At 38.7% G+C, this 21512-nt stretch overlaps 1 protein-coding gene across 1 annotated transcript; it reads left to right on the top strand.

Moving 5' to 3' along the window:
- The first annotated feature begins 14117 nt into the window (after positions 1-14117).
- Positions 14118-20942, top strand: LOC134671622 (uncharacterized). Its single transcript, XM_063529481.1, has 4 exons — positions 14118-14180; positions 19357-19430; positions 20428-20613; positions 20855-20942. The coding sequence occupies exons 1-4, from the start codon at positions 14133-14135 to the stop codon at positions 20940-20942; spliced, it is 396 nt and encodes a 131-aa protein (XP_063385551.1). The 5' UTR covers positions 14118-14132.
- The last annotated feature ends 570 nt before the right edge of the window (positions 20943-21512 follow it).

The following is a 21512-nucleotide window of genomic DNA, read 5'->3' as shown; positions in this document are numbered from 1 at the left end:
AGGAAAATGTAGGCTGCATAGAGCTTTCGCACATCGATACAGATTGATCAATCAAAAAATCTACGCACCACCATCACCTATTGTTCTGCAGGTGTTTGCAACAACAACTGAGGACGAGGTAAATAGAAATGGAAACAATTTGCCGCGTGCGCGCCGCGATAAGGCCCGGGGCCCGGGGCCCGGACCGAGTGCTCTGGGTGATTCTGAACGCAAAGAAAGTCCTGACTAGCAGAAATCTCAGGACAACTGGGGGCCTAGCGAAGATAACAATCATTTGAATCATTTTGATTGTTAACAATCATCAAATAAAACGTATTTGAATGTAATATGTGTGCTATTTATGAATAAAATTCAAAAAGTTGGCTGAAAATCGATCATGATATTCATGATCCACAGATTTGGTTAAAAGAAAATCTTTTGTCGGTGCAGTGCTTTCCAGTCTACTTTTTTTCTTCGCAATTCCTTCAGATTTCAGTACGACGTTACGTCTATCCGTTTATTTATGCTATACCTTTACGCAACACTTTCCAATCCTTTGCAGTGCATCAGAATTATTTAGCATTCTCTTGAGTTTTATACGCGCTACAATCAAAGGACAGTAAAAGTAAAAGCGACACAAACTACGCTTTACCCTTCAAGAGCAAGCCTAAAAAATCCTAAATTTAAGCCTCTTTCTTTTTCTCACTGTCAAAAAATCTGTACAAGAAAAAATACTAAAAGATTTTATGATGGCCAAAGGTAGGTCGCACACTTCACTATACTAAAACAGATTTTGATGTTTAAATTTTATTTTAGTACTACGAAGCCGTTGCGTCCGTCTATACCATCTCGCACACTGTTAACTGTACATCGGTGGACCTTATGCCTTTTGTAATAAGGTCCACCGATGTACAGTTAGGAGTGTTTCTGCTGTATACTAAATGTAAATGTTTTTTGTACCTCATTCTCCAAATGTCCCAGCATTATCCCACTTGACCCTACTTTGAATTAAACTCCACACATTTTGTTTACAACGCCCAACCCTCGAACAAGTTAAAACTTGCAAAGTTTGAAATTGCATTTTGTTTTTAAACTCGTTAACTGTGTGAAGAATTTAAGTGACATATTATAATAACAAAGCGGGACTTTAAAAACTTAACAACTATCAACACAATAAGTTTCAAATTTCATTTCTGTTTTAAACCAAAAATCTTTGTAAACCAGGAGCTTAATTCAGATTTTAGTATTTGTTATGTACCATGCCCATATACTCGTATCAAAGTCATAACAGGATGTTAAAACTAATTCTTCATATGCACAAATCGTCTATAACGTACGTAGGAAAGTAAGAAATTCAAAGCCAATTTCTTCACAAAATAAATGCGAACTACGGGTATATAAACTGTTCTTAAAAGACACTTAAATAAAAGTGCTTACAGTTTTCAAAGTGTATCAACATTGAACCTTGTATTCCTCGCGTATTGTAAGTGCTCGAAGTACTAAAACGGTACAACTAATAAAGGTGTCTAGGATTCACTACTATAGAATACCTAAATTAAACCTTACTCAATTCAGATAGGATTGCATTTACTTAAACATAATTGCTATGAGACGACGCAGTGCAATCGAAAAAGAGCCTTTAGCTATTATGTTAGAGTTGTAATTTGTTTGTCTCACGTTTGTCTAATAAAGTAGTGGAACTAAATTTTCTTACATTTATGATGAGGTGAGATTTTATTGCCGTGCTCGCGCTTACAGAGAAGCGTATTCAGATTATACGTACAATGATACCAATTTGATATCATTATCTGTTCATCTCTCCTGTACTACAAATATGCTAATTTGTGTATTAAACTAGTGTACTACTCGCTTTATGATAAATTTTACTATTTAAGTCATGTATTTTTATAAGGGCAGAGACTGTCAAGGAATAATGGGAAAACAACAAGTAATAGTACATTATTGCAGAGGCCGGGAAAGGGCAATTCGTGGATGAGTTTGGATTTTGTCGGACGACGCGAAGCGGAGTCCGACAAAGAAGACGAATCCACGAATTGCTATTCCTGCCGAGGCATATATAGTGCTTTTCTCCAAACATGCGAGGAAATAAGCTAAAATAATTATTATTTAAGCATCAAGCATCACTCAAATCAAACCTTCACATACAAAATGTCAAAAACAATTTCCCTCTTTAATTAATTTTTAAAAGTTAAAGGCACAAACTTATTCTGCCATTCAGTACCATTCAATATTCGTTCATTCAATATAATTGCGCAATATAGTTTGTCAAACCAACTTTTCAGTCAGTAAGAACCAGGAAAACTACACCCATCCTTTTATTTTGGGTGCTAGTACTAGTGTAAGACAAAGATAGTATGATTCTCTTTGTCTATGTTTGAAATGAGAAAGTCCTTTGACAAACTATGTAAGCTTTATGGACACGGATGAGATTTAAAAAAAATATAAAAATAATCTTTGATTTTTTAAGCAGTATTCGCACGATCATACACGTGAAATGATAGCTGATCGGGTCGTGTAGAAGCGGCTCGCGGCAGTAATAATTGACTGTTTGCGTTTTTTATTATTAAAAAGTAAAAAACACTACAGTAATAAGTTATTACTGTAGTGTTTTTTTACTTCCCGTCCGCTAGAACAGGACAGCGATAGTTTGATGTTTTTTAGTTAGAGTTTGACATTAACGAAGAACTTCCCGTACTATTTTTGCTACAGTAAGGTGAACATTTCCGAGCATATTGGAGAAAAACTTATTAACGTTGATAACATTTCACAATCTGCGTACGCCTCTAGCATCGCTTATTCAGCTGTTACTCAGCTCATGCGTGTTTAACAAACGACGTTTTCGCTAACTTATTGTAGGTGGTTTCGTATTAATGACTTAAGTACACAGACCATGTATTGTACTAGACACCGTAAATCGAATTTTGAGATGTTTCTACAGGTATGTACAACAACCCCAGGTATGGTTTATTGGTTTACACTTACGAGTAAAACAAGAAATTATTTCTTTTGTGCAAATTCGACCGTGAAAGCAATATGTATTTATTGATAAAATAGTACAATGTCAATACTTACATTATATTATTATAATTACATTTTAATGCTTCAAATACATTGGTATACTCAAAATTTAATTAAAATTATTAAATTATTTGTTGTTTCCTCCACGAGGGGACGCCTTTGCAAGTTTGCAGTGGGACACCAAAGTAGGCTAATAAAAAATTAGTTGGTAGGATATCAGTAAAGGTACCTATTTTAAAGTACCCATTTACATGAGGTCGGCCTTCCTTGTCCTCAATATCGAACAACAACAGTACGTTCTTATTGAAAATGAATTTTATATAGGTCTTTTTCAGCCGTCTCGTCCACGACACAGAGTACTGCATCGTTGGGAACTCTGGGAACCTTACTCACAAACATACAGCATAATTATAGAGTATTAAGAAATAAAATAAAAATACACTTTCGGCACAGGGCGGACACGCCATACATCGAAAATCATTTGCGTTTATATGTGTGCACGGCACGTCTGTACACGCGTCATTGTGTGAGTAAGTGGCTTAGGGCTGACTCGTGCGGCGCGCGGGGAAGGCGAAGCCGAGGCTTGCCGAGGCCGGCCGAAGGACACGACGAGCGGCCCGCTGCGTTGCATAATTCGACCGAAATACGTAGAAAAAACAAAATATAGGTTTATGTTTTATTTTGCTCCAATTGTTGAATTTGCTTTGTCAGTTTATAGTCCTGCACGTACTTGGACTTTCAACACGCCATTATTAAATGTACCTTATTGTTTTGATGCCTATTGATTATTTTATATAACATACATAATTAATTCTTAAATTCTTAAAATTAAATTAAAAATCAAACGCGAATGTCCCGCGACCAACAAGTTCTTTTTTGTGAAAAGAGTGTTAAACTAAAAATAAAACATTTACGAGGAATATCTGTGTAGAAGGTCTAGTTACCTTAGGTACTTTAAATATTAAATGTTGGCTTAACATTCACAAATTCAACGAACGGGTTTTAATTCATATGATATTATTATTTTTACGCAAAAGTATAGCCTTATTTACTGATACACATTTCGTCTCTATTCATTTCTACAATAAGTAGGTACCCGTACATCGCACAATACATCGGCATTTTGAACGTTGCGTCATCGCGTCGCGGCGTCGCTAGTCGAACTGAGCGTATGTCAAGAGTCCGTCAGAACTCAGTCGCGGGGCGAGGTAATCCGAGTCGGGGCGGGGCGGTGCGTGTCCGTTCTGTATGATAATACTATTACTTATTCTGTGCTTTCGGATAAGCAAATCCAATTGAATTGTAGTCAATGTCGAGTATTCGTGGTCTGTGGCAAATGTGCGTTGTTTCTGGATAATGAAAATTGAGCAAACCCTTCCGGGACCGGATTAAGTATTTATAATCCTGCACTTTGCTTTATAACACATTTACGAGCTTTTCTTTTGTTTTGGAATTTTTAAGACTGCGTTATTTGAAAGTCGAAAACAAAGAAAACTTTATTATTGTGTTAACAATAAGAAAAAAACATAAGATATTCTTTTGAGCCGTAAGAAATAGCTACTCACAAAAATACGCCGTGATTCTTATATTTTCGTCTTTTACATTTTACCATTGTATTGCATTTACATAATAATAATAGTAAGTTTTATAATAGGTATAGCTGAAAAATATTACTTTCAAACAGCCTTTAGGTGTATAATTTGTTAACCCGTGCGAAGATGGGGCGGGTCGCTAGATTGAATTATAAATAACTAAGCACTTAGTTAAACTAAATATTAAAAATTTTAGAGCCTATAAAACACCTCCGTCTTAACTAAGACTATAAAGAACCGTATTAATAATAGAACAGGTACGAAATAGCCAGTTAATTTACGTCCAAGTGAGTGAAATTAAACATCCCACCCCAGCTGTATTCCACCCTGTAAAGATGCTGTAAAGATGCTGTATAGAAGCTGTAAAGGGTCTGAGAGACGAGTCGTAAACATAACAGGGCTCATTAGACGCCTCACTAACACAAATACTCTTAACCCTCAAGTTCATATGAAGCCTAAATGGTAGTTATAACATTGAACTCTATTGACAGCTGTTAAAGTTCAAATTTAAACAAATATTTTTTATGGTATGCACTAGAGGGTTAAGAGGGGGCTAAGGCGAAATTGTTGTTTTTATATTGTATTTTACGCGTTTCAAGCAAGGGAAAATGCCGTGAAAAATTTACACGGAAACTATAAGGTTTCGACACACAGTTTTCGACACTCGGGTAATTCCGAGTGTCGAAAACTGTCGGATAATTCCGAAAAGAGACTTTTATTATGATGGAATTAAGGGTGATTTTCATCTGAATTTCGGAATCATCCGACATTCGGTATTACCCGAATACACCTTACTATATTTACTAGCGCAGATTCTCACGAAAACTTTAGCACATTCACCGCTGAGCTATTACGGTCGTGGCCGATGACAAAGATGTCCCGGTAATATGTAGCGGATATCCTTCGTAGAGGCAAAATGATAACGGGGTCGTGATTAGGAAACATGTTAAATTTTCGTTTAATTATAGGAAAAGTCACTAACAAACATAATATCTATGGTCACTAACTAACACCATTGAAATTATTGGACAATAAACCGTGTTACAAGTGTAATAAAGTGCATTGTTACATACTTTAATTTTTTGATAGTCCTTAGTGACTTTTGCTTGTCACCCGACGAAATATAGAAAGCATTATTAAATTCAATTTATAACACCTTCCTAATAACTTACTTATCCAATTTCTAGTCATTGCTATAAAAAACCCGCAGGCGCTCCAGTCCAACATTAGCATAACACGCTCCTAAAACTAAAATAAAAGAACATAAAACGCGCAAGTTATAACACGGGGACTAGTTTTCGGATTTCCCACGGGCCTCCCACTTTTTATCGGAAAATATAGACACACTCTCAGAATTACATTCGTATTTCATTATTTATAGGAATGAGTATCGTAATTTACTGATAACGTTATAAGTTAACGCGGAAGTTAGGCCGTATATCAGGAGGCGTATAAAGAGATATGAGGACATTCCGGTTTGGGAGTTCGGGAAATTACTCGCTATATTGATGTCATTAAGATTTGGCGGAGTTTTTAATGGATGTCAGAAACGGTTATAAAACGTGGAGTTTATGGTTCCCCTGTATAAAGTTTGCTCGGAAAGAGAAGAGTCGTGGAATGTATAGAGCATAATAAATTCCACGGCTTTTCTCTTTCCGAACAGACTCTTGCAGTTAAAACTTAAACATCAACCCCTGATCATAAAATAATGGCAATCGTGTCGCAATAAAAATATCCGGTTTCTATAATTTCCTAACAAATAAACCTAATTTTTTTATGGAGTAGCTTTGACCTTACCACCCTGGTAAGAAACAAGCATACAGCCCTTTACGCAATTACAATAGGTTATGTTTACATGGACCCGGGTATGTCCTGGACCCGGGTATGTCCTTAAACTACGTCCAAGACCACCGGTGGACGGACAGCAGCGTCCCTCAAATTCGGTGTACTCGACTGCGATCGCCAACCCGCCTGCCAAGCGTGGCGATTATGGCATTCACCCCCCATAAGGGGGAGGCCTATGTTCAGCAGTGGACGTCTTATGGCTGAGATGATGATGATGATGTTTACATACTCGTTACCCCTTAAAGATAAAGATAAAAAATAGTTTATTCAAGTAGGCATATTACAATGCGCTTATGAACGTCAAATAAACCTTTACCGGCTCCAACCGTACACCTCTGCCCCGAGAAGAAAACATCTTAAAAAAACATCTTCGAAGATTCTCGAAACTGCAATCCATCGAGAAACCCTTTCAAGTAATTCAGTAAATTGTATTGAGCAAAATATATATCAATAGGATGGGTACTTCACCCCTTTTCCTCAAAACCGTGGCTTTATTTTCCCTTCTCAAAGGAATATGATTAATATTCTGCCCATATAAACACAGTTAACTAGAAATAACAACGATATCTGAGCCATTTAAAATAGGGCCCTGTTCGCAAAGATTTACACTGCTGCATCCAAAATTTGATTCCACAGTGAAACCTCGGTACCGCGAATTTAAAAAAAAGAACACGTAAAAGATTGTGTTAACGACTTTTCGTCACAGAGGTCTTATAGGTTGTTGTTCGTCATAAATGAGGTAGAGTACATAAGTTAACCGAATGAATAATTCGTATTTACTTAAAGAGGTTATTAAAAAAAATTTGAATACTATCGCTTATTGTATTCTTCGAGTTATAAAGGTTTGTTATACAGAGAAAGATAAGATATATAAAGGTGGTAAATAAAAGTTATTTACCACCTTTATATAGTATTTATATTTATATAAATATAAATACTTAAATAATATAAATATTCACAAAATGAAATGTAAATAGATACAGAAATTTACAAACTTATAACTAGGTAAATATAAAAATTAAGGGTATTATATGCTATTAGGCCATAGGTACCCGGCTAAATGTACCTAGCACGCTGCTGGCGTTTCCCCTCTGCACGGCTAGCGAAATACGCTGGATTAAAAATGCGCCGGACCTGGGGTCGCCGCTTTTCTCCCGTAGGCGTTGACCTAACTTTCTAATAAACTTTTTAGCATCAGAACACCAAGGCCCGCTGGTTTCTAAGGCTACTGGTACGAAATCAAAGGTTGGCTGCAGATTTGAGTATTTGACCCGTTTCAGTTTGGCGGCGTTTTCAGCAGCAGCTCCAGCTTTTTGTACCGTGCAGCTGAGGTGGGAAGGGGCAAATGTGCTTACGCACGTCGCGTCCCAAATTAGGCTGCGTCCTCGCTCCCAAGGGATCAGCGTCAGACCGTCTGGTCTTTTTCCGTCGGTCCTGTTTAAGGCTTGGGGCTCCAATATTCACAACACAACACAAGCCTTCTTGAGCTTACCGTTATGGGACTTAGTCAATTTATGTAAGAATGTCCCCATAATATTTATATTTCATGATACCGCTACTTTCGTGGCCCACAAATGGTCTCGCCGGAAGATCAGCGCTGACTTTTGGGTTAGCGTTATGCCGAGGCGGGACCATTTCGTGGTAAACTATTTATTTATTTTATGTTTAAATTTCTTTGATGTTCAATACTTGTGTATGTTATAGTTTATCACGAATAAATGCGATGATTCTGATTCTGATTCTGAATAACGAGGATTTCACCTTATCCAGCTCCAAGTTATCGAGGTTCCACTAGAAACGAGTATAAACATTTATATGTATAATAAGAAGGGTCAGAACAGGATAGTGATTAGACCCAGTTTGGGTCATTGTCATGGTAATCAGACCCCTAAGACAATAGCAATGTGACCGTTTATTGTGTGAGAGGTTTAAGCCTTTATAAGGCAGATATATATGTATTTCCCACCTATATTTAAACTTTATTTCAAAGTGATAGGGTTCAACTTTGCATATTTGACACCATTATGCCTTATAAGGGTTTAAAACGGCCTTGAACTGTGAGACAATGTGCTCGTGTCATTTATCATGTGTGTACTTTAATGATAGGGATCGCGGCCTTGGGTAATAATGGTAATATTATTTCATAGGTGATACCTAAAGATATGTAGGTATACTTACATTACTACTCCACCGTGTATAAGGTCACGATCTAGATGCAGCCGCCATACAATTTTACGGTCTCTTTAAAAAGACATTCTGAAATTACACGAAAATTGTATTTACTAGTTATCATTGCCAGAAATTGTAATACAAAGAAAAGTTTTATAATATACGTAAAACTTGTATACTCGCTCTATTTTCTTTGTATAACGCAATAAGCCTTCAGTATTAACTAAAATAAATATTATATAACAAATTATCATAAGTCTAAACCTAAATTAGCCTGAGGCATTGTTCCCAGGACACTGGCCGCGTTCCCTCTCTGCACAGTGAGGCTGAGTTGGCGCAAAAAATGCCAGCTCGTAGGTCGCCAGACACCCAGAGTAGTTTGGTAGAAATTTCTTTTACTACGTTTTTGGTGTCTGTCTACCAAGGATCGAAAGTTACATAAATGTGTATGCCAAGTTTCATGTAATTTAAGCACGTAGTTTTAAAATGAGAGCATAACTTAGCAATTAATACGAGTTGCAGTCGCTGCGAGCACTCGTACCTGAGGAAGGACCCCCGACGGGCCCGAAACATGTCGCCAATAGCTATTAAAAATTCAAGTGAGTGAAACCGTTGTGGTCTAAACAGTACCTATAATAACTTTAATTGTATGGAAGCGGCTTTTTGGCGGCGAGGTTCGAGTGACTCTTGAGAGCTTTGGTATCCAACGGAAAGCAGATACTGTACCTAATGAAAATGCGAGATATAATTGTATTAATTTTGTAAATCGTAAATGTAATTATTTAGCCCTAGGTCGCCTATCCCAAGGGGACATTAGACATATAATTAGATCATCAATCTTCTTATCCCAAGCTGAGATATAATTAATCAATCCTAGCAACCAGAAAAAACAAATCGAAGTGATAAGAAAATATAAACAAATGAATCCAATTACACAATTTGTCAATCTCTACTTTACTTTTTTTTTTTTTATGTTGTTACTCCATATCTCCGTCATTACTAGATCTATTTTGAAAATTCTTTTTTTGATTGAATGTATATGCATACAGATTGGTCCCGTTTTTGTCAAAACCCAGTTCTGATGATGGGATCCATGAGGAATCGAGGGAACTCCTCAAATCTTAAAGGCATACATATAGTGATTTTTGGGTTTTTATCAACAAATCAAGCATATACACCCAAAAAAGTGACATTTGATGAAGTGGAACTGCTGATGATGATCAGAACGGAACTCTTTAACGACGCATAGTTCACGGTTGGCGATTTGTCCTCTTCGTTATGTTTGTTAAGCAAGTTAAGTTTTTAAGCCATATTTTTGTCAAGCTCGAGTTCTGATGATGGGATCCATAAGGAATCGAGGGAACTCCTCAAATATTAAAGGCATACGTATAGATTTTTTTTGTATTTTCATCATAAAATCAAGCATTTACATTAAAAACTGTCGCATTTGATGAAGTGGAACTGCTGATGATGACCAGAACAGAACTCTTCAATGACGCATGGTACACGTTTGGTGATTACGAATTTCGATTTTGACTTGGACCCGGACTCGGACTCATACCCGGATCCGGTTCGGACCCGGATCCGGTTCGGACCCGGATCCGGTTTGGACCCGGACTCGGATCCGGATTCGGACCCGGACTCGGACCCGGACTCGGACCCGGACTCGGACCCGGACTCGGACCCGGACTCGGACCCGGACTCGGACCCGGAGGCGGACCCGGACTCGGACCCGGACCTTGACCCAGAAAACCACTATGATACCTTAACTAAATAAACAACTATGATTACCTATCATAAAATTAATGTAGGTATAAATTACGATGATGCCAATCTTACTAGCCCCTCCCGCTTAAACCCCCGTACACCGCACGGCATGCGCCATTAAGTGGGTTAGGTTAGGTTTGAACTGCGATCCTCACAGAACCGAACAAGGATTAGGTTAGGTTAGAACTGTGAGCCTTACAGAAACGAAATGCTACTTGAAAAGTGGGTTTGATTAGGTTCGAACTGCGATCCGCACAGAACCGAACTGCTATCTGAGGAGTGGGTTAGGTTAGGCTAGAACTACGACCCTCATGGCTCCTCTTCACGATGGGCCAACGCCGACCACTCCAAGGGACGCATTTATGTGTTAGAGGGAGCAAGTGATATTGCTATCTCATTCTACCGCATGGCTGCCTCCCTTGGAGTGGCCGGCGTTGGCCCATCCTGTAGAGGAGTCATTATACAGAAGCGAAATGCTAGTAGAAAAGTGTGTGGTTTTACCTCCTTTTCTACATAGTGTACCATCTACAATAATCTTTCATCGGCCCCCATGGAAGTCGGCTTTTTTTTCTTATTATTTTTTTTTTTTATGTTTGTTACTCCATATCTCCGTCATTACTAGATCTATTTTGAAAATTCCATTTTTGATTGAATGTATATGCATACAGATTGGTCCCGTTTTTGTCAAAACCCAGTTCTGATGATGGGATCTATGAGGAATCGAGGGAACTCCTCAAATCTTAAATGCATACATATAGTGATTTTTGGGTTTTTATCAACAAATCAAGCATATACACCCAAAAAAGTGACATTTGATGAAGTGGAACTGCTGATGATGATCAGAACGGAACTCTTTAACGACTCATAGTTCACGGTTGGCGATTTGTCCTCTTCGTTATGTTTGTTAAGCAAGTCAAGTTTTTAAGCCACATTTTTGTCAAGCTCGAGTTCTGATGATGGGATCCATGAGGAATCAAGGGAACTCCTCAAATCTTAAAGGCATGCGTATAGAGATTTTTGTATTTACATCAGAAAATCAAGCATTTTCATTAAAAACTGTTGCATTTGATGAAGTGGAACTGCTGATGATGATCAGAACAGAACTCTTCAACGACGCATAGTTCACGGTTGGCGATTTGTCCACGTCGTTATGTTTGTTAAGCAAGTTAAGTTTTTAAGCCACATTTTTGTCAAGCTCGAGTTCTGATGATGGGATCCATGAGGAATCAAGGGAACTCCTCAAATCTTAAAGGCATGCGTATAGAGATTTTTGTATTTACATCAGAATATCAAGCATTTTCATTAAAACCTGTTGCATCTGATGAAGTGGAACTGCTGGTGATGATCAGAACAGAACTCTTAAACGACGCATAGTTCACGTTTGGCGATTTTTCCTTTTCGTTATATTCGTTAAGCAAGTTAAGTTTTTAAGTCACATTTTTGTCAAGCTCGAGTTCTGATGATGGGATCCATAAGGAATCGAGGGAACTCCTCAAATATTAAAGGCATACGTATAGATTTTTTTGTATTTTCATCATAAAATCAAGCATTTACATTAAAAACTGTCGCATTTGATGAAGTGGAACAGCTGATGATGACCAGAACAGAACTCTTCAATGACGCATGGTACACGTTTGGTGATAACGAATTTCGATTTTGACTTGGACTGGGACCCGGACTCGGACTCATACCCGGATCCGGTTCGGACCCGGACCTGGACTCGGATCCGGATTCGGACCCGGACTCGGAACCGGACTCGGACCCGGACTCGGATCCGGACTCGGACCCGGTCTCGGACCCGGACACGGACCCGGACTCGGACCCGGACTCGGACCCGAACTCGGACCCGGACTCGGACCCAGACCTTGACCCAGAAAACCACTATGATACCTTAACTAAATAAACAACTATGATTATTGATTACCTACCATAAAATTAATGTAGGTATAAAGTACGATGGTGCCAATCTTACTAGCCCCTCCCGCTTAAAACCCCCGTACACCGCACGGCATGCGCCATTAAGTGGGTTAGGTTAGGTTTGAACTGCGATCCTCACAGAACCGAACAAGGATTAGGTTAGGTTAGAACTGCGAGCCTTACATAAACGAAATGCTACTTGAAAAGTGGGTTTGATTAGGTTCGAACTGCGATCCGCACAGAACCGAACTGCTATCTGAGGAGTGGGTTAGGTTAGGCTAGAACTACGACCCTCATGGCTCCTCTTCACGATGGGCCAACGCCGGCCACTCCAAGGGACGCATTTATGCGTTAGAGGGAGCAAGTGATATTGCTATCTCATTCTACCGCATGGCTGCGTCCATGGAGTGGCCGGCGTTGGCCCATCCTGTAGAGGAGCCATTATACAGAAGCGAAATGCTAGTAGAAAAGTGGGTGGTTTTACCTCCTTTTCTACATAGTGTACCATCTACAATAATCTTTCATCGGCCCCCATGGAAGTCGGTTTTTTTTTCTTAAAAATTATTCATTTTGGAAATTTGTAAAATGTAATGAGTTTCTTTATTTTTGAGTGAAATAGAAAGTATTTATTTGCGAACCTAATTGCCCGTGAAGTAACATAAACGCGGAAATTGTATGTAGGTATTATGATATAATTAAACATGCAATAGTTATACAGGCAGGACGATTCTGATTTCTGTTACGAGCTGGGAGTGTTCCAGATGTAGGTATCCTGCATTACGTGCACTTCAGCTCGTTTGTGGTGTACGTGCCACAGCCGCTGCTGGAAACCATCGCGAGCGCGGACTTCTGGCCGACGAATGGTGTAGTATTGCACGGTATTTCGGTGGTTCCGTGGAAATCTACCGAAAGCTACACCGGAAAATGCGACGCAACAGAAAACTGCGCCACAATTATTTTTAGATTTTAAGATTATTATTACTGTACATACTACGTTTATATGTTAGTTTCTAAGGTATATGGCTTAGTTTAATATTTATTTACTAAACGATTATGACGGAAGATTAATTTACATAGGCTAAAGCCCTTGCTACACGGTCGCCGACAAGCTTTCTAACCGTCTGACCTTGGTCTGTCCTTGGTCAGTTTTGTCAAATTTTGTTGGAAACAACTGTCTACACGGTCCGGGACGGACCAAGGCCACGTGGTCTGGGGGCTTGTCGGCGACCGTGTAGCAAGGGCTTTAAATAGACTGTTAGGCCAATTCGATTTTTAAGGGGCCCACTGATTAACAGTCCGCCGGACGGAATCGGCCTGTCAGTTAGAACATAAAGTTGACAGTTTCGTAAAACTGACAGGCAGATGCCATCCGGCGGACTGTTAATCAGTGGGCCCAAATGTCATGTTTTGGCACTGACATTCAGCATTATATCGGTGAGTAAGTATTGTGAGCAAACCAGTTACTTTTGACACTGACGAATCATATCCACAACACAATAAATCCAGATCGAATTTATAACCTGTTATTACAATCAGAATACGTTCCCGTCTTTAGAGTACAAGAGAAAGATGATTGGATAATAAATTTGCCATAAAAACACATTACCTAACGACTATACCTACATATATAATTTGATAATTTAAATTAACTAAGTATATATTTACAAGAATATAGTTAGTTATAATATGTCCAAATTCGACACAGTTCAAGAAGCGAGTCGAATCTGGACATAGCCAATAGTTAAAATGACATATAAATTATAATTGACACAATTTGATACATGTCGTCTTTACATAACAGTTGGTATATAAGCGATTCTTCACATGAATAGTCAAGTCTCCGAGTACAGGTTACCCACGCCTCCTATTCAGGTTCGTGTTTTGTTTTTAAATTATTAACTATTTATTTTATCTGACTACATATCATATATAAATCCACTCTATTGTTTCCCAAATAGTTTTAAGTCATAATGTATTGTTTGTCCGAATTTTCGTTAGTCATAATTGGTTTTTCTCAGAAAAGCTTTTCAGAATTACCTTACGAACAGTCTGAAAAGTTAACAATTTCAGTTTTAAGACTAATGATTATATGACAAACAATACATTATGACTTAGAACTTTATGTTAAACCAAGGGACCCCATTTATAATGTACATTAAATGTTGCAGACAACAATGACTCGCGTGCTCGTCATCATCGCAGTGCTGGCTGCCCTAGCAGTTGCTGTAGTACAAGTGCGTAGCCCTCTGTCATACATTAACCAAACTAACGTTGCGTCTTACGTAAGCGAACAACTCGCGAACGCGACGCGGCGCGGCGCGGCGGGCCCAAGGCGTTCGCGTTCGCAACGAGAGGACACTTCTATAGGTATCAAAGGATTGATATACCCGCGCCCCATCGCTTGGCTTCGCGTTCGCGTGTTGTTTGCCTACGTAGAAAGTTTACTAGATCGGCAATCCCTGTGATATGCGCGTAGCCATTAAACATACCGCTGTTTCATTCGTAGTCGAAACTAGATGTCGCGAATGTCGCGAAAAACGAAAAGTTTAATGCTCCACAGTTTTCAGGTAATATTACTAGCGGAAAGAGATCAAAATAGAGTTTTGGCGGTCTAGTATTATTACTTATTAGTCAATAGTTTAAGCTAACTTTGCACCGGCTTGAGCAGAACAGAGTGAATGTCATTTTAACGTCATATATTTGACATTATTTGAAATTAAATTATTTACACCACTCCGCTGCACCAAAAATGCTGGAAAATGTACGATGTCTGTGGTCATTACAGATGTTTAGTATCTATTAGCTGAACCTACTTGTAGCTCACTACTAATTACCTACTAATACTAATTAAATTAATTGACCGAAGAGCTGGCAGCTTTCTTGCACAACGTATTAGCATCGCAATACAGCGGGGAAATGCTGCCAGCAACCTCGGCACCATGCCCAAGGGGCCCAATTTCTTAGACGAATTTTATTTAGTATTAGTTTTATTTTATAGATACGTTAGTTTGTTGAATTAACTAAAACTTTTCCTTTACAGTGTATTCTGCCACCACCGTAAGTTATTTAAATCGCAGGAATGGGGTTTGTAACCCATATAAAGCAAAAGTTGCGACGGAAGATTAAGGATTCGCGTGTGTTTTTATGTGTCGTCGCGTGTGTTAACTAAACGTATATTCACCACACCAGCTGGCTTCACCAAAGGCTCTCTTGATTAGTCAAAAACTGATGGGAAAGTTCCATTTTATCCAAGTGCGTGGCAACGTCATCTGATGCAAATTTTGAGTGATTTCCTTGTTGGCAGGTTGAATTGACTTTTAAATGATGATTTTCGATGATAATTTATTTAATAACGTTCAAGCTGCTTTCTGTATACTAAAGTATACATATGTATTTTGATAAACGGGCCCCAGGTATTCAAGAATCGTAATATAACAATCATATATCACCGGAAAACCCATCAAACGACGGGAGGAAAATAAAATTTGGATTTCTTTAGGTTTTGATTTGGTTTGATATTTTTATAGTTAGTACTTAATATTTTCCTCGCGTTGGTGTGGTGAAAAATTTGGTGTTTCACTCGGTGGCAAAATTTGTTAAACCCTTGCTCGTGGTTCAACTTTGGAATATTTCGCTTGCTCGGGTATCAATATTAGCACGACTAGCACGAACAGTTGAACAACAACTTTGCGCCCTTGTAAAACAAATAATATTGTTCTCTTTCCTATTTACAGAACAACCGACCGCCCACCAGCCCACCGTAGACATCATCTTTCACCACATGATTCTTTTAGGAGTGACGCGGAGGATCAGTTTTCCCGGCAGTCGTGGTTAGTGATCCTTTTTAGGGTTCCGTACATCAAAAGGAAAAAACGGAACCCTTATAGGATCACTCGTGAGTCTGTCTGTCTGTCCGTCTGGCACAGCCTATTTTCTCCGAAACTAATGGACCAATGACGTTGAAATTTGGTACACATATGTAAGTTTGTGACCCAAAGACGGACATCTAACATAAACAAATGAATTTTAAACATGGTGGCCACTTTTGGAGGGTAAATGAGAAAATTAAAAAATAAAGTTTTTCAAACTATATCGTGTTACATATCAAATGAAAGAGCTCAATGTAAAAATCTCAAATATATTTTTTATAATTTTAAAATAACCAGTTTAGAAGTAATTCAAGAAAATAGGCAAAAAACGACCTTTCCCCCTTTATCTAAAATTTTGAAAAAATTACATAAAATAGGTCTTTACCTATAGATGACAGAAATACCTATTAGAAATATGTAGTCAAGCGTGAGTCGGACTAATTACTTAGTTTTTGATCCGACCCCTACGGGTTTTTTATAAGCAATTCACTCGCGTTTCACATATACTCGTAGGTTGGAACTAGCTAAGTATATTTACATTGACTTTTTTTTTTGTGTAACATTGTTTTAAGTACTTATTTATCAATTTTATATTCTTTTATGTTTTAATTTTCTGTTTTTAATGTTAATGTTAAGCACTAATTGAGGCTCATTTCGCGAACTGTCTAATCCTAATATTTGGGTCAGAAGGGGTAATTGTACAAATTGTAAGAATCCGACGTTTACAAACGTGAAGCAGTTTGTAAATTGACGACTCCGTTTGTAAACTGCGGATTCTTACAAAATGCCTGCGACATGTAGACTTCTTTTTTAGGAAGATAAATCACAAGACACCAATATTTATTTCTCTATAATGTAACAGTCGTTAATATCTAACTTTATTTACAGGGATCCGTCATGGCGTGATGGCCGTTAGCCGTGAGCGCCTATATTATATTTTACACGAATTAAATACCCTTCCGAGCAGGTAATAAAACAATATTTCTTTTTTTCGACAGGAGACGAGACGGAGAGGAGACGTCAATAACGGCGGCCTGAATAGCGCACAATATGTCAACATATGTGTGATATAATCCAGGAAATAAAAATGTTTGTCGCAACGCAAACCATGTTCTTATTTTACTTCTTCCAACCCAGTACCTTTTGACTAAAATCAGTTATCAGCTCTGGTCCACTCAGTTCGTAAGGCTTCCTTCCACTGCAACTCCGTTCAGAGTCCGCCTGACTCGCGATGGCGAGACCCACCCCCAGGCCTTAGCACAAGAAAGCCAAGGTGCGACAGTATATCACCCGCGAGATAGACTACACGTCTTTTTCTAACTGTATAAATTCTAGCGGGAAGTCTATCTCATAGGAGAGATACTGTCGCGCCACTCGTGTGTAGCCCGGCAGGTTAAGGCCGCAATAGAAACCATACACAGATCAAGTTCCACATGGGCATTCCAGTGTAGCAAATTCAAGTCCTGCGCAGAAGCTAGCTTCCTCCCACGCAACCGAATCGCTCTATTGCTCCAGAAGTATAGAGTCCAAGTCAGGATAACAAATATCACAATGGCAAACTGCACAAAAGTACTTCAACAGAAAAAGAGTGAGTGAGAAAATTCGTTTCGCTTACCACCTGCTGGTGGTAGATGTACTCGTATGAAATATACCTATACCTTACGCACAGAATCCGCTCGACTCTGCGAGCACTTTCGTAACTCTTTTTAGTGGAAGTAGGTAATTCTAGTTCTATGTAGTCCGCCATTACAAGTTAAGGGTGTAAAGCCAGAAATGAAAAGAGAACAGATGAAACTTTGGTACAATGGTGCGGGTTTTAAGTTATACGGTTTACTTTATTATTAAGTATAACTCACGTTAGAACGGGCCGTGTCCGGGCCGAAGCTTCCGGCGCATCGTTTTCTATGGCAAGGATCACGTGATCGCCTGTCATGTCCTAGAAAAGTAAGCGCCGGAACATTTATTTACCAATAACAAATAAAGTGATAATAAAAACAACATTAAAATTAAAACTAAAATTTAACAGAACTTATAAATAAAAAATGCTCCCCAGGTCACCATCGTTTGTTATGGTGCCCAGGAGGCTGGCAGCGTTTCCTTTCGTTAAACATAAAAGTCATTTTAAAATAATGAGCATCTAAATTTCTAAATTCTATACCATGTTTCTATATTCTAAATATTCGTCAATTTTGACGGTAACAGATCACATTCATAACGAATCCAGCTCAAATTTATAACCTGTTCTTGCAATCAGAATGTGTCTCCTGTATTCTTAGTACAAAATAGGTACAAATACAAAAGCAAGATAATAATTGGGTAATCAATTTTCCGTAAAATCAAATTAGCTTCCATCTAACTAATCTAATCACAAACTTATAATGTATATTTATAACCGAGTCAAATTTGGACAATAGCTAACTGTTAGAATGGCATATAAATTTTAATTGATAGTGTACCATTTGATACGTACCGTCACAGTACATAATAAAATTTGGTATATAAGCGTATCTTCGTTTAATTTTTCTGTCAAGTCTGCGAGTACAAGTTAGCCACGTCTCCTATTCAGGTTCGTGTTTTGTTTTTAAATTATTAAGTATAGGTACCTAAGTGTATTTTACATTCTCTTTTATAAATATCATATTTTATTTTGCATTCTAAGGGGTAATTTAGTTGAATTGTGTATATAAGTTACCTATGAATTCTATACAATGACAATGATTCAAACATGTTTGAATTGTGTATACAGTGTGGAAAGATAAATTAAGTCAGGCCCTGGAGGGAAACTACCTTAAATCGTTAACCTGACTCATTTTACTTAAAGGAGACATTCCTTTATTTTTAAAAAGAAACATAACATAATAACGGAGCTTAAAAAAGAAAGAACTATACACGAGACTTAAAAGACTCGGAAGTATTTTAAGCGCTAAGTCTCATAAAACTTAAATTTAGTCTGACAGACTCTATGTAGTTACCATAGACCGACTGGCGCCGTACGCCTGCCGCCCGCACCTTCCCCGTCGCCCTTAGTCGTCCCGCCCCGTCGCCCCCGTACCGCGCAGGCGAGGACTCAGTTAAGCGGTCGGTCTATACCAACACTGTTCCTCTAACGGTAACATAATAAGTTTTTACAATACGACCGTTACTACGTAATTGTAACGTACCTATATTAAATGTTGCAGACAACAATGACTCGAGCGCTCTTCGTCGTCGCAGTGCTGGCTGCTCTCGCATTAGTACAGGTGCGTAGCTCTCTGTAACCCCGCTGGAAGATTTTAATCATTTTACACTTTTTTGTACAGCCAGCTGCAAAGAGAGGTGCAAATAAATTTAAGTGTGAAAAGATAACATACAGACAGAAAGACAGACTTACTTTCGCATTTATAATATTACCGGAGGGGTGGTGGTAGCATATACGTGGGCCATACTGAAAATTTCTGGATTCTGATGTATGTGACGACTTATTTTTTCTAAGTTCCAGGAATTATCAGTATGCCCTAAGTACTAATTTAATTAATTAATATGTTTTATTTACAGTGTATTATGCCCCCGTAAGTTATTTACTTATCTACCTAATCTCCTAGCAATGAGACCCCATTTCCCTCGCTGGATGAACATTATGCCAGCTGTACACGCTCGGCGAGAACCCAAATCAATTAGCTCACTTATTCGGACCCAAGCATCGTAGATATATGGCTTATCTTTATGTATCACATCTTTTGGGTTCCATAGGACTGGTTCCATTTGGTAAAACTCTAAAAACTGCAATTCAATCTTGTTGGACTACATTTTTAACGGCTTACCAAAACGCGTCTTTACAGAAACACACCGGTTTTTAATTATTGGTAGTAATATTTAACATACGTTTGGTGGTAATTTGCATTTGTGACGTCTACACCCATTTTGTTCATAGATTTTTGGTCGGGTTTACACAAATCTCTGTTTTAACAATAAATGTACACACATGTTCTGCCTCGCTGCCCTCGCGGGAGCAGCGAGACCCTTTGACTCGGCCGCAAAAAACCGACCGCAATCGGAGAACAGCGAGACGAGACAAGGAAGACCGAGATAAGACGAGAGCAATCTGTACACACTCGCTCTCGGTCCGTCTCGGGGTGTCTCGCCGGGCGTGTACAACAGGTACAGCCGGCATTATTAGCCTAAAACATTTTTACTCGATTTGTTCCGTCACTCGTTTTTTTTCCGATTTGTAATGATGTATTATAAAAGCTAGATCGTGCTCTTGTTCACAGACCACCGCCACCTCCACCAGACCAGTCTGGGCATCATCTCCGTACGCCAGACTATCCGATGCGACTGATCGATGACTACCGGCGTGACAACGAACGATTTGACAATCATCGCCGTACGCCAGACTATCCGATGCGACTGATCGATGACTACCGGCATAACAACGAACGATTTGGGCGTCGGGGGTGGTTAGTGCTCCTTTTTTATCACCCTGGATATCAATATGGGACGAAAATACGTATAAAAATGTTTTTAGGAATATTTTTTCTTATGTAAGAGCTACCCCGCACTAAAATTCAAAATGTCTTTGTAAACAATTTCTCATCTCATCTCAATAATTAACTGGCCAAAATCCAAAATGTAATAATGTGACTAGAGAAATTATGCTATAGTATGCATATCCAGTCGAATAATTCACATTTTTTACAGGGGAACTTTAAAACAGATGTTTAGAAGTAGTAAACATGACCTCGACGAATTTGACTCCGACTCTAGTTTCAACGCCAACGATCGGTAAGCGACTATATTATTAAAAAAATATATACAGTATGTGTCTGACAATGGGGCTTTAATTCCAGGGCTTGATTTTACTCGCCAAACTTTACTACTATGGGACCAACCCTAAAATCGGGGAAAATTTTTTGGCTTTTCCATAGAAAACGTCGACATCTGATCAGACAAAATGTATGAAAAAGTAAAAAAATATTCGGGATTTCGGGGTTGGTGCCATAATAAAAGTAGCAGTTTAGCGAGTAGAATCGAGCCCTGGATTTAAAGCTCAATGGTCAGTAACACCTTGTATAGGACATTACGACTATTACACAAATTGACTAAGCGCCACTTGCACCATCTCGCTAACCCGGAGTTAACAGGTTAAACCGTTAACCCAGTGTCAAATTGTACTGGTGACTCCAGGGTTAAACGCTTAACCTCGGGTTATTGAATGGTGCAAGTGGACCTAAGGGTAACATTCCATTACTGACCGCAGCTGCACGTGTTATTGTCAATTTCCATAGTAAAATGAATGGTAGTGCTGCTGTCGTTGGAAATGGACTGCCACTTTAGTCCCAGAGCCAGCTCAAGAAAC

The sequence above is a fragment of the Cydia fagiglandana genome, chromosome 15 (assembly GCF_963556715.1).
Source record: "Cydia fagiglandana chromosome 15, ilCydFagi1.1, whole genome shotgun sequence".
Lineage (NCBI taxonomy): Eukaryota > Metazoa > Arthropoda > Insecta > Lepidoptera > Tortricidae > Cydia > Cydia fagiglandana.
Note: the sequence above shows the minus strand (reverse complement) of the source record. Positions and strands in the feature narration are given on the sequence as shown.

Excerpts from the sequence above, each read along its gene's own strand:
- LOC134671622 (XM_063529481.1), top strand. The coding sequence starts at position 14,133 with ATGAATAGTCAAGTCTCCGAGTACAGGTTACCCACGCCTCCTATTCAG. Across the intron at positions 14,181-19,356 it reads TACCCACGCCTCCTATTCAG|ACAACAATGACTCGAGCGCT; the intron begins GTTCGTGTTTTG and ends TAAATGTTGCAG. Across the intron at positions 19,431-20,427 it reads GTACAGGTGCGTAGCTCTCT|ACCACCGCCACCTCCACCAG; the intron begins GTAACCCCGCTG and ends TCTTGTTCACAG.